This window comes from Carassius carassius, chromosome 21 (assembly GCF_963082965.1).
Source record: "Carassius carassius chromosome 21, fCarCar2.1, whole genome shotgun sequence".
Lineage (NCBI taxonomy): Eukaryota > Metazoa > Chordata > Actinopteri > Cypriniformes > Cyprinidae > Carassius > Carassius carassius.
Window position 1 is genome coordinate 30122097 of NC_081775.1, and position 15099 is coordinate 30137195.

At 33.2% G+C, this 15099-nt stretch overlaps 1 protein-coding gene across 3 annotated transcripts in view; it reads left to right on the forward strand.

Annotated features, from left to right (window-relative positions):
- The window catches only part of bicdl1 (BICD family like cargo adaptor 1), a 50080-nt gene that overhangs the window by 16885 nt on the left and 18096 nt on the right, over window positions 1-15099 (forward strand). For all 3 annotated transcript variants that reach the window (XR_009422835.1, XM_059504253.1, XM_059504252.1), the window contains exons 3-5: window positions 6078-6194; window positions 11987-12133; window positions 14580-14759. Coding sequence is in view for 2 of the 3 variants with exons in the window: in XM_059504253.1 (XP_059360236.1) it covers window positions 6078-6194; window positions 11987-12133; window positions 14580-14759 (444 nt within the window). In the remaining variant the exon portion in view is untranslated. The remainder of the gene's footprint in view (window positions 1-6077; window positions 6195-11986; window positions 12134-14579; window positions 14760-15099) is intronic.

Below are 15099 nucleotides of genomic sequence, written 5' to 3' on the forward strand. Positions count from 1 at the left end.
TGGAGAAATCTCTGTGCGTAAGGGACAAGGCCGGAGACCTTTATTGGATGCCCGAGGTCTTCGGGCTCTCAGACGACACTGCATCACTCATCGGCATGATTGTGTCAATGACATTACTAAATGGGCCCAGGAATACTTTCAGAAACCACTGTCGGTAAACACAATCCGCCGTGCCATCAGCAGATGCCAACTAAAGCTCTATCATGCAAAAAAGGAAGCCATATGTGAACATGGTCCAGAAGCGCCGTCGTGTCCTGTGGGCCAAGGCTCATTTAAAATGGACTATTTCAAAGTGGAATAGTGTTTTATTGTCAGACGAGTCCAAATTTGACATTCTTGTTGGAAATCACGGACGCCGTGTCCTCCGGGCTAAAGAGGAGGGAGACCTTCCAGCATGTTATCAGCGTTCAGTTCAAAAGCCAGCATCTCTGATGGTATGGGGGTGCATAAGTGCATACGGTATGGGCAGCTTGCATGTTTTGGAAGGCTCTGTGAATGCTGAAAGGTATATAAAGGTTTTAGAGCAACATATGCTTCCCTCCAAACAACGTCTATTTCAGGGAAGGCCTTGTTTATTTCAGCAGGACAATGCAAAACCACATACTGCAGCTATAACAACAGCATGGCTTCGTCGTAGAAGAGTCCGGGTGCTAACCTGGCCTGCCTGCAGTCCAGATCTTTCACCTATAGAGAACATTTGGCGCATCATTAAACGAAAAATATGTCAAAGACGACCACGAACTCTTCAGCAGCTGGAAATCTATATAAGGCAAGAATGGGACCAAATTCCAACAGCAAAACTCCAGCAACTCATAGCCTCAATGCCCAGACGTCTTCAAACTGTTTTGAAAAGAAAAGGAGATGCTACACCATGGTAAACATGCCCCGTCCCAACTATTTTGAGACCTGTAGCAGAAATCAAAATTGAAATGAGCTCATTTTGTGCATAAAATTGTAAACTTTCTCAGTTTAAACATTTGCTATGTTATCTATGTTCTATTGTGAATAAAATATTGGCTCATGTGATTTGAAAGTCTTTTAGTTTTCATTTTATTAAAATTTAAAAAACGTCCCAACTTTTCCGGAATTCGGGTTGTATATCGACTATGCATTCCATTAGTTTTTCAAATTGGTGTGTTTCACCGGGCCGCGAAGAAATATAGAGCTGAGTATCATCAGCATAACAGTGAAAGCTTACACCATGTTTCCTGATGAGATCTCCCAAGGGTAACATATAAAGCGTGAAGAGTAGCGGCCCTAGTACTGAGCCTTGAGGTACTCCATACCGCACTTGTGATCGATATGATACATCTTCATTCACTGCTACGAACTGATGGCGGTCATATAAGTACGATTTAAACCATGCTAATGCACTTCCATTAATGCCAACAAAGTGTGCCAATTGTGTCAAACGCAGCACTAAGACCAGTCTCAGTACTATGATACTAACATCTCTGTTTATTACAGAGGTGAGAGGATCTGTTTTGTACATCATGGCATCACAGAGATCATGCGCTCTGTATGCGTGCATTGCATATAGGCATTCGGATTGATTAACATTAGTGTAATTACACAATAAATACTAAATGGCTAGTATAGCAAAACCATGTTAATGTGTGGTTTCTTTAGTTTAACTTGTTTTCCTTTTTTAGGAAGTAGGCTAAACCCATGTTTAATTTTCATAAAGGTACATCTGTAATTAAAACACATGAGTAATCTTGCCTGATGGTGATATTACAATAGCCAGTATTAATAATAATAATAATTCATTACATTTATATAGCGCTTTTCTAGGCACTCAAAGCGCTTACATTGTCAGGGGGTATCTCCTCATCCACCACCAGTGTGCAGCATCCACCTGGAACTGTATTAACAGTTTACGTGATCTGGCTCTTGATTTTATTATTTATTTATTATTATTATTATTATTTCTTTGCCGGGAAGCAAATATATCAAACATGCGCACGGTAAGAGCATCTACGGTAATTAACATTGGTCAAAACACACGAGGAAACGCGTTGCGAAATAAAATATCGCTGGCAATCACAGACATTCGCATTCGGACGGGATTAGTTTTCTCAGAAGATCACTATTGCGTTCCCTCGATTTACTATTTCATTCACTCGATTTATAAATTGTGTGCACAATTTACTAATTCATTCCCTCGATTTGCTAAATTGTGCGCACAATTTAGCAAATCAAGGGAATGTAATAGTAATCGTGTGCACGTTTTAGTAAATCGAATGAATGAAGTAGTAAATCGTGCGCACAATTTATTTATTTTTTCTTGCATGTCATGTGCAGGGCTCCGTAGTTTATACATTATTCATCGAATGTTTTAATTTTTCAAATGTAACATTTACAGAATATTTAAAAGTAGAATCACTATAATATTATTCTAGACAGAAAAAAATATATAAAATGGAATGTTGCCCTTTTTAAATTAAAAATTAAATAATGATAATAAAACAATTTAGTTAGCTTAAGAAATCAAATCTTAAAAAAAGCTTAAAAAAATCAAATCACTTACCTAAAGAGAAAAAATAAAACAACTATATTTATTCAATATTTGTGTATGACAACTGTTGACTCATTTGTGTCCATTTTTACTGTAGTCCTCCCAAATGAAAGACTTAAAAACAAGGCAGAATGTTCTCAAACTGTTCTGGCGAATTTCATTTAAGATTATGAACAAATGTTACAGTAATGTTAATAAGAATGTTTGTTCAAAGTTATGCTTTACGATAAGTTCCTATTTGTTAACATCAGTTAACTACATTAGAAAAATACTCCTAAAGCATTTATTAATCTTAATTACTATTACATTATTAAAAGTTGTATCTATTAATGTTATTTAATGGTCCTGAGCTAATATGGACGAGCAATGAACAGCTGCATTTTTTATTAAATGATGTTTATAAAAATTAATGATTACTGTAACAATTGTATTGCTCGTTGCTAGTTAATGTTAGTGTATTAATTAAATATAGTTAAGAAATGGAACATTATTGTAAAGTGTTCCCTTTTAACAATGTTTGCAAAACATAAGCACCAAAATATTATAAATCATTTATGTAATTTTTTTGTTGTTGTTGAAAAAACTATGCTTTTTCAGAATGTTCAGAAAAGTAACATCGCCAATTCGCCATAATGATAAAAAAGATAACATGGAATGTTCCCTTAACATTCTTATAAAGAATTTAATTTTTAAAACATAAAAAAATAAACCTGGGTGCATGAACATTTAAAAAACATTCAGAAATAACATTTTTATAACTTAACGGGAATGTTAGAAAAATATTCTTAAAAAATTTTTGTTAGCTGGGAATTTTTTTTTATAAATAAATAAAATCACTAAACTTGTAAAGATAGAAAGGAAGTGACATTGCATTTTTTTTTTCTTGGTAGATGTTTATTTCTGTGAAGCCTAAGCTCCCTGTTCCCCAAAAACTTCAGTGATCTCTGTTTGCACCTGTCAACAGAACAAATCACAGTAAATATAGATAACAGCTTCACTTGAACTCCTTCAAATTTCCCGTGATTACTTCGTGAGTATTTTTTTTTTTTGGCCTAAATTTGAAACAATATCAGACTAATGAGAAGTTCAGCAATCTGATTCAGGGCTCTACAAGGGAAAACCTGCTACCTATAACATTTCTTTATCTGGCTCCAGTCTTTATCTGCAGCAAACAGAGAGTTTAACACAAGGTCAAGATGGGTGACGTTTCTGAAACAGATTCCACTTTGTTCTCAAAACAGCTGAGTATTATTTTAGAAATACTTTTTTCTTTAATCAGGACTTTCATCCTATCAGGAAATGCACAACTCGAACCTTCATGAAAAATCTCATCACAGATATACAAGTGAATAAAGAGAGTTAGGAATCTATAACTTAGACATACCGTTAGAAAAAAAGTGTGCAAAGACATACAACACCTAAAGTGAATTATTATTATTATTATTTTAAATAAAAAAAAGATTATTGAAGTACGTTTTGCAAGAAAATACTTCAAAATTTCATGTTTATTTCATTGTTAATTGTTTTTTCTTTGTATTTTTTTTTTACATTTCCTATTTCTGAATGAAAATTTACATCTAAGTAAAATCTAAACCGTTTTATTTATTTATTTTTATTTTTTATGTTCAGTACAATCAACAAAAACTCTGTACCTCATATACCCCCATAAAAGGTGCATCTTAGAATAGTAATATGTGCCATTAAGGTGTTTTTTCATTTTATTTTTTGTAATTTTCGGTTTTCTGTTTTAACCAGCATGTCCCTAGCATGTTTCCAGCATGATTAGCAAGTGACTAGCATTTTGCTAGGAAGTTTAATAATTGACTAGCATGTTGCTAGCATGACTAGCAAGTTACTAGCATGTTCCTAGTATGATTAGCAAGTGACTAGCATGTCATTAGCATGATTAGCAAGTGACTAGCATGTCACTAACATGTTGTTAGCATGATTAGCAAGTAACTAGCATGTTGCTACCATGACTAGCAAGTTACTAACATGTCTTCAGCAGGATTATCATGTAATTAGCATGTCGCTAGCATGATTCCAGCATTAGTAAAAGACTAGCATGTTGCTAGTAAGATTAGCAAGTTACTAGCATGTTGCTAGCATGTCTGACTGGCTAAAAACCAGCTAAGACCAGCATGACAGTGGTCAAAACCATGTTAAAAGCATGTTTCTAGCCTGATTAGCAAGTTACTACCATGTTGTTAGAATGTTTCTATGTTAATCCAGCTAAAACCAGCTAAAACCAGTTGATTCAGTAAAAAAAATTAAGAATAAAATAACTGCAAAAACCAGCTAAGACCAGCTAAGACTAGCATGACAGTGGCCAAAACCACTTTAAAACCAGCTTGGGAGACCAGCCAAGGCAACCAATCAGCTTAGGCTGGTTTTAGCTGTATTTTCAGTCATAGGTTATAGTTACAGTCCTGTTGCATAATCTGATAGAAATTCAGATAAAACACGTTCAGATGGTTTCTAGCACGAGATGTAGCAACAGCGAAGTTGATGAGGACGTGAGTTTCATTGTTGCTTTCATACGTCATGTTGAACACGAAGATTCTGTGGTCTCCATGGTGACAGTCACAGATGATGCGAGTCAGTTTAGCGTCTGCAGTCTGGCTGATGGTAATGAGTGTTTCTCACAGCTGCAGTGGCCTGATCACAGCCATCCAATCGGCTCGGAAAAACACAAGGATCTCTGCTGGAACGTTCTACAGACGCTCCGAAAGGCCAAGTGTGATCAATGAGCATGTGTGTGTGTGTGTGTGTTTATGGGTCGGTGGAATTTCTCTGACTTCTCTGTAAAATGAATCACGCTGATAGATTATTGGGGCTGCAACAGGCTTCGCCTCTCTTTTAATACATTTATGTGTGAAATCATAATAATGTGATCTTCACGTGAGTGTTTCAAATGCATTTGTGCATCATTGAATGCCATTTAAAAAGAAACTGAAATACCACTAACTTCTCACAGTGATAGATGTGCTAAACTTTTTTTTTTTTTTTTTGCTACATTAACATTATGAAGTCAAAAGGTTAAAGATCAGCTCGATTCATGAAACAGCTAGTATGAAGCAGTTAGGTTTGCGGTCTAAAATTAGCTAAATTATTTTACAGACGGAAAACAGTGGAATATCTACACTGTCTAATGCTACTAATTTCTTTAAAAACACCCTTAGTCTCAACTGAGTACCTTGAAAAACTGATTTTGTCAAAACAAAATATAAAAATAAAATCATAGTTAAATCCACTGACTAAAAACTTTCATAGTAACTTGTAAACCTGTTTCTTTAAAAGTATAATAAAATGTAAAAAAATAAACAAATTAAATAAATATTTAATAAAAAAAAAAATGTATGAATATCTCAAAAATGACTACAGAATCAGTTCAGTATCTAATAAAAAATTTTTTTTTTATTAATAATGTTGCAGACAAACAGTGCTCCATTCATACAGACCATCTGCATACTATATACTGAACAAACTGCATGAAGTATCCTGTATAAACTAAATATCTGTAAGGACCTGATATTAATGTCTGTGTTTGTGTTCACAGGCTGCTGAGGTGGAGAAACAGTTGTCTACTCAGGTCCATTCTTTATGGGATGATTTCAAGGAGAAAAGCATCTCCACCAACCAGCACATGACACGCCTTGAGACCCTACAAGCCGAGGTGAGGCATTATGGGATGTGGATTCTTTTATATGCAATTAGTCATGACACCAAGATATATATATATATATATTTCAAAATCTGCTCTCCTTCGTTTCCTTCCTCAAATTATGATTTGTTTCCTGCACTAAACAGCAAGGCCTTGAAGTAAGTGCTCATGAAGCGCTTCCTCTTTTCTGCATGTTGGTTTTGTGATGTGATGATCTCATTGTGCGATCATATCCCCATGGCTTTATGTCACGTCTGAGCATCAAAACAACTGCACAAAGTGAATGTGGGCCTCTTCAGGAACTCATCAGTGAAAGACGGTCGTGTAATTGGCTCCTGGCTGGCATCTTTGTTGTGACAGCGTGAGTTTCACAGGCCGTCATCACTGGACACGCTCATGACGCTGGTCTGTTCACAAGAACAATCTTAAAACAAAGCTTCCTTCAAATCTCAATCAACACAATCTGGGAAATTTTCATTCAGGGAAAAATGTGGATCTGTAGATTAACTCCAAAACATCGTGACCTGCTACTGTTACTTGAGTATTGACTCAAATTAATATATATATATATATATATATATATATATATATATATATATATATATATATATACATACATAATATTTCAAATTCATTTTGATTTGTATTTTTCCATTATGATTTTAATTTTAGTTAACTTTAGTCTCTGTAATTTTTTATTCATCTTTATTTAAGTTATTTTAGCTATGTATGTTTTTATATTTTTATTTTGTTACAGTTTTTTTATTCTTTTATTTTAAGCAGCAGAGCTTCTTACGATTTTCGTAAGTCAGCATTTGTGTGTGTGTGTGTGTGTGCAAATTTAGTGTTGGCATTTATCCAAAATGGCAAGATAAATATTAGCTATAAATGTATAACTTCATTCAGTACTGAAAAGTATTGATTAAAACAAAATATAAACTGTTTTACCTAATATGGGTAGGTTTCTGTGATGTAAACTGCAAAAAAACAACAAAAAAAACAAACACATTTTCTTACTCAGTATTTTTAAATATCTAAACATTCTTAAAATCAAGATAGATTTATTTGAGAAAAAAATGATAGAAAAATAAATAAAAAAGAAGTGAGTTTTTGCTTAAATCAAGAAAGACTATCTACAATTAGGGTGATAAAAATAATATTATTTTCCATTATATTTGTGTTTCTTACCCCACTGGCAGATTTTTATTTATTTATTTATATTTAGCACAATGCGTTTATTTTTTTATTTTTAATTTTTTTTACAGAAAATATATTTTGCGTAATAAAGGTAATTTTGCTCAAGTAAATGTATTTTGATTTAATTATTTGATTTAATATTGTTAAAACAGGAAAACAAGACAAAAATACAAATCAAATTATTTTTTTTTTCAGTGTGTTTTTATGCTTTTTAGAGAATTCCATCATTAGCTTAGAAACAAAACCCAGACCAGTCATTTATTTCATTTCATGATGCTCCCTTAGATGGCTGCTGCCTATGTAGACAATACGGACAACAAAGCAGCTCACTAGGTTTTGGAACAGAGCCCACATGTCGATATTCACACCTACTGATTTTTCAGCAACATGGACCGGCCTGATAAGTGACATTATCAGCCTGATTTAGAGTTGGAAAATGACCATGAAACACTAAAATATTCAAGAAATTTTGTAAACATTCCAGTAGATTTCAGGAGAAAAAGATATTGAATAAAAAAATAATTATAGACCGATACGTACCAAAAAAAAAAAAAAAAAACTCTCCACATCTACTGCATGACTAATGTATCTGGTTTTGTTCTGCATGTGGCCATTTCACATCAACTGTATTTTATTATATTTTGTAAAACGTTTCGATATAAAGGTGGATTTCTTCTTCTAACACGGTATGACTACATAAAGTCAATTCAGGACTTAACATGACTGAAAACTGACACTTTCCACTCTTAAAAGCAATCTTAACGCTAACGTGCTGACTTCTGCCATCTGCTCTCTGACAGGCTGCTGATCCTGAAACATATGAGATTTGTCAGATACTGAGAATTCAACAATATTCAGCCCTATCAATTCACAAATATTGATCAAAAGGCTCTCCATCATGTGACTGAAGGAGAAATCCACTGTTCTTGCATGTTCCAACACCTAATCTCACCACAGAGCACTGGACAATAAGCGTTGTGATATAATGGCATGACAGATAATGATATATAGCCATGTAGCTCAGATAAAGCACATGATCTCTGTTCTATGGTTTTAACATAATATTTTACTATAGATTTAGACATTAAAATGATGGTATTATTTGAAGCACAGTAGCAATTAATCAACACTGTACAGGCCTATAAACAAACAGCACCATTTTCCATTTTTCTAATTAAATTGAAATAAAATATATTTCTATATATTTTTGCTGAAAAATCATACCACAAAAATTATATATTTTCACAAATATTTTTTATATATTTCAAAACATGTAAAATTGCCAAAATATATTGCTAATGTATATATTTAAATACATATGTTTTCGTTAAGTTTTAGTATTTTTTTATCGATTTCTAATCTAAATATATTTATATTGTCAAATTGTAAAATATTGCATTCACCTGTAATGTTTTCTAAGATTGGAAATGTGTTTCTTCCTCATCAAAGTATATTTTGGAATACAATCTTGCATTTGAAGATGATATTGAAAAATATATTTCATAAAGCCACATTGTACACATTGAACATATATTTGAAGTACATTTGCGCCTTTTTTCCCCAGTATGGGAACATTAGCGATTAAACAACATGATACAGGTCTACAATCAAACAGAGTTTACAGACCTGAGGCCACTAGTAACAATTATTATACTTTTTCTCATTTAACTAAAATTAAATACATTTGCAAAATATGTAATTTTTTTTAATATTCTGATTATTAAACATTAAATCATAAATGAGAAAAAATTTTATTATAAAAAATTCTCCATTTATATATATAAAAGTAAATGTCCCAAATATTGGGACCCCACTGCATATAAAAGTAGATTGATAATATCATCTGATACTTCACTGAATCATGGCACTGCCACAGAAGATATTCAGCAGTCAGAGAAATGAGAAGCACACAGCACTGAGACGAGTCTCTGGAGGTTACAGCATCACAGACCGAGGGTAATTAGTCAGATGATTAGTGGTCCAGACCAGAGCTGATTAACAGGATCACTTCAACTCTCCCTCCATCACTACAGACCACTTTTTTACCTTCATAAAGGCAGTTTTTATTATTATCCTATTAAATGCATCTGTGTTGTCTTTTATGACAGTTATTGAGATTCAGTCAGTTAATACACAATATTATAGTGTTACCAGTATAATGTATGAACATCAACAGAAGTCATCTTTACATTCCGAAGCCGTCTCACATGCCATTTTTGTATATTTACACAGGCTGTTTAATGCTGCTTGATAGTCGTACAAATGTAATCACACAAAAACTGCATAAAGACATGAGATTATTAAATGGCCTGTATAAAATGTAATCAATACAATTAAATGGTTGGCGAGCAATATTATTGTTTGGTAGTTTTTGTCATTTTTAGTAGTTTTTGTTTATTTTATATATGTCCAAAATTAATATTTCAGTTTGACGTTTTTGTTATATATTTTTTAGTTTTCATTTTAATTTAATTTTAGTAATTTTGTTGTGCTTTTGTCATTTAAGAATTATTTATTTTATATACTGTATGTCGATACAAATTATAATTAACTATATATTTATTTAAATTTTAGTTTTGTATTTTTATTTTTTGTTATATTAAGTTAAACTAAATTAAAATAAAATTACAATGTACTAGCTAGTTGAATATATATATATATATATATATATATATATATATATATATATATATATATATATATATATATATATATATATATATATATATATATATATATATATATGCTTTAATTTTAGTTAACTATAATAAACCTGGATGCTACATGAGCAGATCGTAATGTAACCGTAATATAAATAATCAGTTTAGTTCAATAGTGCAGGAGCAATTTTTGTCCAAGAATCTATCATTTGGAGGGCATTTTTGTTCATTTTGCTGGCATTTTTGCCTCAAGCCACTGTTAATGTCCAACACTGCAGTTGACCACATACTGTATAAAGAAGCAAAGACAGGTGTCTGATAGAAGAATGAATGGGAGAGAACTCAATGCTCAATATAGCAGCTAGATGTAGATGTAAAGGTGCTTCAGCAGCGAGACTCCCATGTGGAGTGTGTACTAGAGCTGTAATTGAACGAGGAAAACTTTCTATTCTGTTCTATTTTAAGAGCAAATGCTGCAATGTCTGGGTGTTCCCGAAACTGCAGTCAGTGCCAAACAGAGAGAAACAGGAGTCTATTCCAATCCATGATGCTTCTGAGCTGACTGGGAAATACATATACCATTGATGCCATATTAAAATGAACATTTCAAGAGAAGCCGACATATACGTTAAACGTCCAGTGGTTCTGAAGGAAGGTGCAGCATAGGGTTAATCACAGAGAATCCCTCAAGTGCTGGTGAACTAGGTTAGCAGATCTAGGTCAAAACATGAGGGTGAGAACTCATTTTAAAAACTGATTTTAATGTCTCCAAGAAATGTTTGAGAAGCATTCGAGATGATGCTGATACTTAAAGGAAAATCTCAAACAAATACGAAAATTGGCTGAAAATGTGCTCACCCCTCAGGCCATCCAAGATGTAAATGAGTTTGTTTCTTCATCAAATTTGGAGAAATGTAGCATTGCATCACTTGCTCAACAATGGATACTCTGCGGTGAATGGGTGCCGTCAGAATGAGAGACCAAACAGCTGATAAAAACATCACAATAATACACAGCACTCCAGTTCATCAGTTAATGTCTGGTGAAACAAAATCTCTGTGTTTGTAAGTAACAAATCCATCATTTTACTTCACACCATTTCTTCCGGCTAAACATCACTTCCTCCAGTGAAAAGGCCATCTCTTGTTCTCTCCCACATCAATATCCACTCACATATTTGTTTAGAGCTGTTTATGCTTGTAAACATTGCTTGATCTGTGCAGATTTCTCAGACGAGACATACTTTTTCATTGGAGGAAGCGTTATTATGGATTATGGACTCATATTTTAGCTGGAAATTATAGGTTTAAAAAGTTCTCATGATGGATCTGTTTCATGTACAAACACACAGCGTTTGTCTTTTCAAGATGTTCACTGATGAACTGGAGTGCTGTGGATTATTGTGATGTTTTTATCAGCTGTTTGGACTCTCATTCTGACGTCACCCATTCACTGAATAGCATCCATCGATGAGCAAGTGATGTAATCCAAACCTACATCTTGGATGTCCTGAGAGTGAATAACTTTTAGCAAATTGTCATTTTTGGGTGATCTATTCCTTTAAAGCGTGTACTAAATGTGTGTTTGTTAAAGAAAACAACTGAGAACTCATCAGATTTTCCAAACTGTGAAAGGGCAACCTTTGAGCAAAAGCATTTTCTAGGGGTAGTTTTAATATGTTTCTGTTATTAAGAGCACATTCCTGACTATGGAGGAGTTAGTGACTCCCTACCGATGCCTGGCAACACAGCATTCCCACAACTACAGGAGATATTACACTAATCCACTAAACCACACTTGAGTTTTTACTGAAAACCTGATAACGGTTCAGATATATTGTGATTCATTCATTTGTAGCGTTTGCAGATGTTTTGGTCTGAATCAGAGACTAAAGCTGTATAATGCTGATGTCAGTAACCTGGTGTTCTTCCCGCTCTCGTTGCGCAGATAAAGATGTTGTCAGAGCGTAAACAGGAAGTGGAGCGGCGTGTGAAGGCCATGCTGGAGGAGAACGAGCAGCTGCAGCACACGGTGGACGAGCTGAGAGAGCGATCGCTGGTGCTGGAGAAACAGTGTCACCAGAAGGACCTACAGGTGAGACGCCGTCACGCTGCAAAACAAATGGACACATCTGATTAAGTAGTACTTTTGTCTTGTTTTTCAGTAAATATCTGAACACTGATGAGCAGAAATCATGGGAAGTAAAACTGTACTGTATATATGTATTGGAAATAAATGCCATAGATAACATAAAATATTTATGCTTCAGACATGAAGGAAAAAACTAGTAAAAAAATAGCTTAAAACCCAAAAACAATAACAACACATTTTTTTATATTTTTTAAAATATATTCACAGAAATATATTTTCAGTCATTTTTACTTATACTACCTATATGTATGTATGTATCTCTATATATATATATATATATATACACACATACACACACACACACCAACATACATATATACATGGGTCAAAGACAGAGCAATACTGCTTTAAAATTTAGTTTCTTTAAAAACAAAAGTTTTCTGTTTCATGTAATTGTATTTTTTGTTTTTCCAAGCAAAATATAAATATCATACATTTTCCACTGATTTACAGATGTCATTCAGTGTAACCATCTTGTCAAGCATATTTACAAAAAAAATCAGTTTATAACAAATTAATATATATATATATATATATATATATATATATATATATATATATATATATATATATATATATATAAATATATATATATATATAAATATATATATATATATATATATACATATATATATATTACTTTCACCCCAAATACTAATTCGTTTTTATTTTACTTTTTTTTTTTTGCCACTATCCTAAGTTTTGCCCATTTGTCAGTAAGAATATTTTACTCATTTAAAACCCAGTAAAATTTAATATGCTCACTTATTATTTTATATATTTTAATATGTACATGTCAGAACATGCATGTTGTTTTGCATTTAATAATTTATTTATGGAAATAAAATCACTTTTGTAAATTTCTTTTGATGCGGACATCTTAACGTCTTTGACCCCCCCCCCCCCCACACACACCCACAAATATATATTATATATATATATAATTTTTTTTTAATTTACTCAGTGATTGGAAATGTATTTTCTTGTCCCTAGAACTATACATAGTTAAAATATTAGGGTTTATAAGGTTTGTCCTAAATATATTTATGAAATATATTATGACCAAATTGAGTGATTTATTATTTATTTATATATTTTCCCCTATATATAAATATATAAAATGACCAAAATGTTATAAATAAATTACTTTAATTAATATGAACTATGTGAAATAATGCAATAATGTAAAAAAAATCATTATGGTCCTAAAATAGGCTTCGTTTGTCTTTTAGCAAAATATATATATTTTTTTTAATTGCCTTTTTTATTTTAAGGTTAATTCTAGCAGGTACATCCATTCATACATTATAAAAAGGTATTAAACCAGCTGAACAGAATGTACCTGAAACTGTTGAAAGGAAATTAAAGGAAACCATTGACAACTCAGCAGATAAAAGCTGCAGTCCAAACGGAGTGAGAATAAACGAATAAAAAAAAGTGATTCCACAGAGGTCATTCCTCTTCTTTCTCCATTTAGTTCAGTGTTATTAGAGATTAGCAGTCCATTGTTTTGTTAGAGAAACAGTGATTTGATTCTTTGATTCACTCTTATTCCAGTTCTCGTTTTCTTTTCTTTTTTACATCAGTTCAAGATTTTCAGGACATACTGTTGTTTAGAAAGCACCCAAGTCATTTAATTCTCCATTAAAACATATTTACCTCTAAAAAAAATGAATAGCACAAAACTGTTTGATGTTATTTTTTTTTCCTTATAATACACACTCCAATAATTTTTTAGTTGCAGCTTTGGAAAAAATAAATATTGTGCACCCTAGTAAGGAATTAACAGTATATAGTATATAGATTAAAATTAAAATTAAATGTTGATGTGAAAAGCGTCATTACATTTAAATCTGCACACATTGCATCAGATTTCTTTTTACATGTTGTTATTTGAAGCGCTGAGAATAACAACCAATCACGTTTCTGTTTGGCAAAGGCCAATCAGAGGCATGTAGATTAGTCATTAGACATCAGAGTTTTGATCGCAAATTCTCTCATCATAAACAACAAACCGCAGAAACCATGCATGTAAAAAGAGATTAATTTAGCATCATAGACAGTCTAATAAAGCACAACGGTGAATACTGCGCTCTGAGATGAATCACAACATTACAAAAACTGATTTATTTCTATAATCAGACACTTGTGGTTGTGGAATAAATGAATCATAGGTGACAAAAAAATGCCTGAGAATAGCATATTTACACAATGACATTGTGGGCACACACTTCCTTACCATGACGCATCATGTACACTGACAGACGAGTCGCGTTCGGCTCGTTTATTTCTCAGGAGTGACTGAGCGAACTAAACATCTCTAGGTCGAGCGGTTGTGCTCTCTCAGGTGTGCCCTGAGTGTTTTCTGACTCTCGTGTGTTCGTATCAGCTGCGCCAGAGTCAGCTGGAGCTGCAGGAAGTGCGTGTGTCTCACAGGCAGCTGAGCGCTCGTCTGGAGGAGCTGACGGAGGAACGCAGTCTACAGGGCTTCAGTCCGAACCCACACAGCATCCTCTGTGAGATCGAGCAGAGCATGGAGCAGGAGGAGCTGGAGCAGGAGAGAGAGCAGGTACATCAGCCTTGAATCGCCCACTGTTTCTGACTGACATTGATTGCTTATTGAGTAACTTTTAGTTCAAATCATAGTGAGCACGTTCCGTTCACTGATCGTCTGATGATTATTCTACACAAGAATGGCAAGTTTTCAGTTATTTTTTTTCAGTTAGAAATCCTTGACCACATGGATTGATTAAAAAGTGCCATTTATAATGTTACAAAATACTTCTATTTCAAGTAATTGCTGTTCTTTAGAACTTTCCTTACATCAAAGAATCCTGAAAAATAAAATGTATCAGTTTCCACAGAAATATGCAGCAGCACAACCGTTTTCAACACTGATAATAATCAGA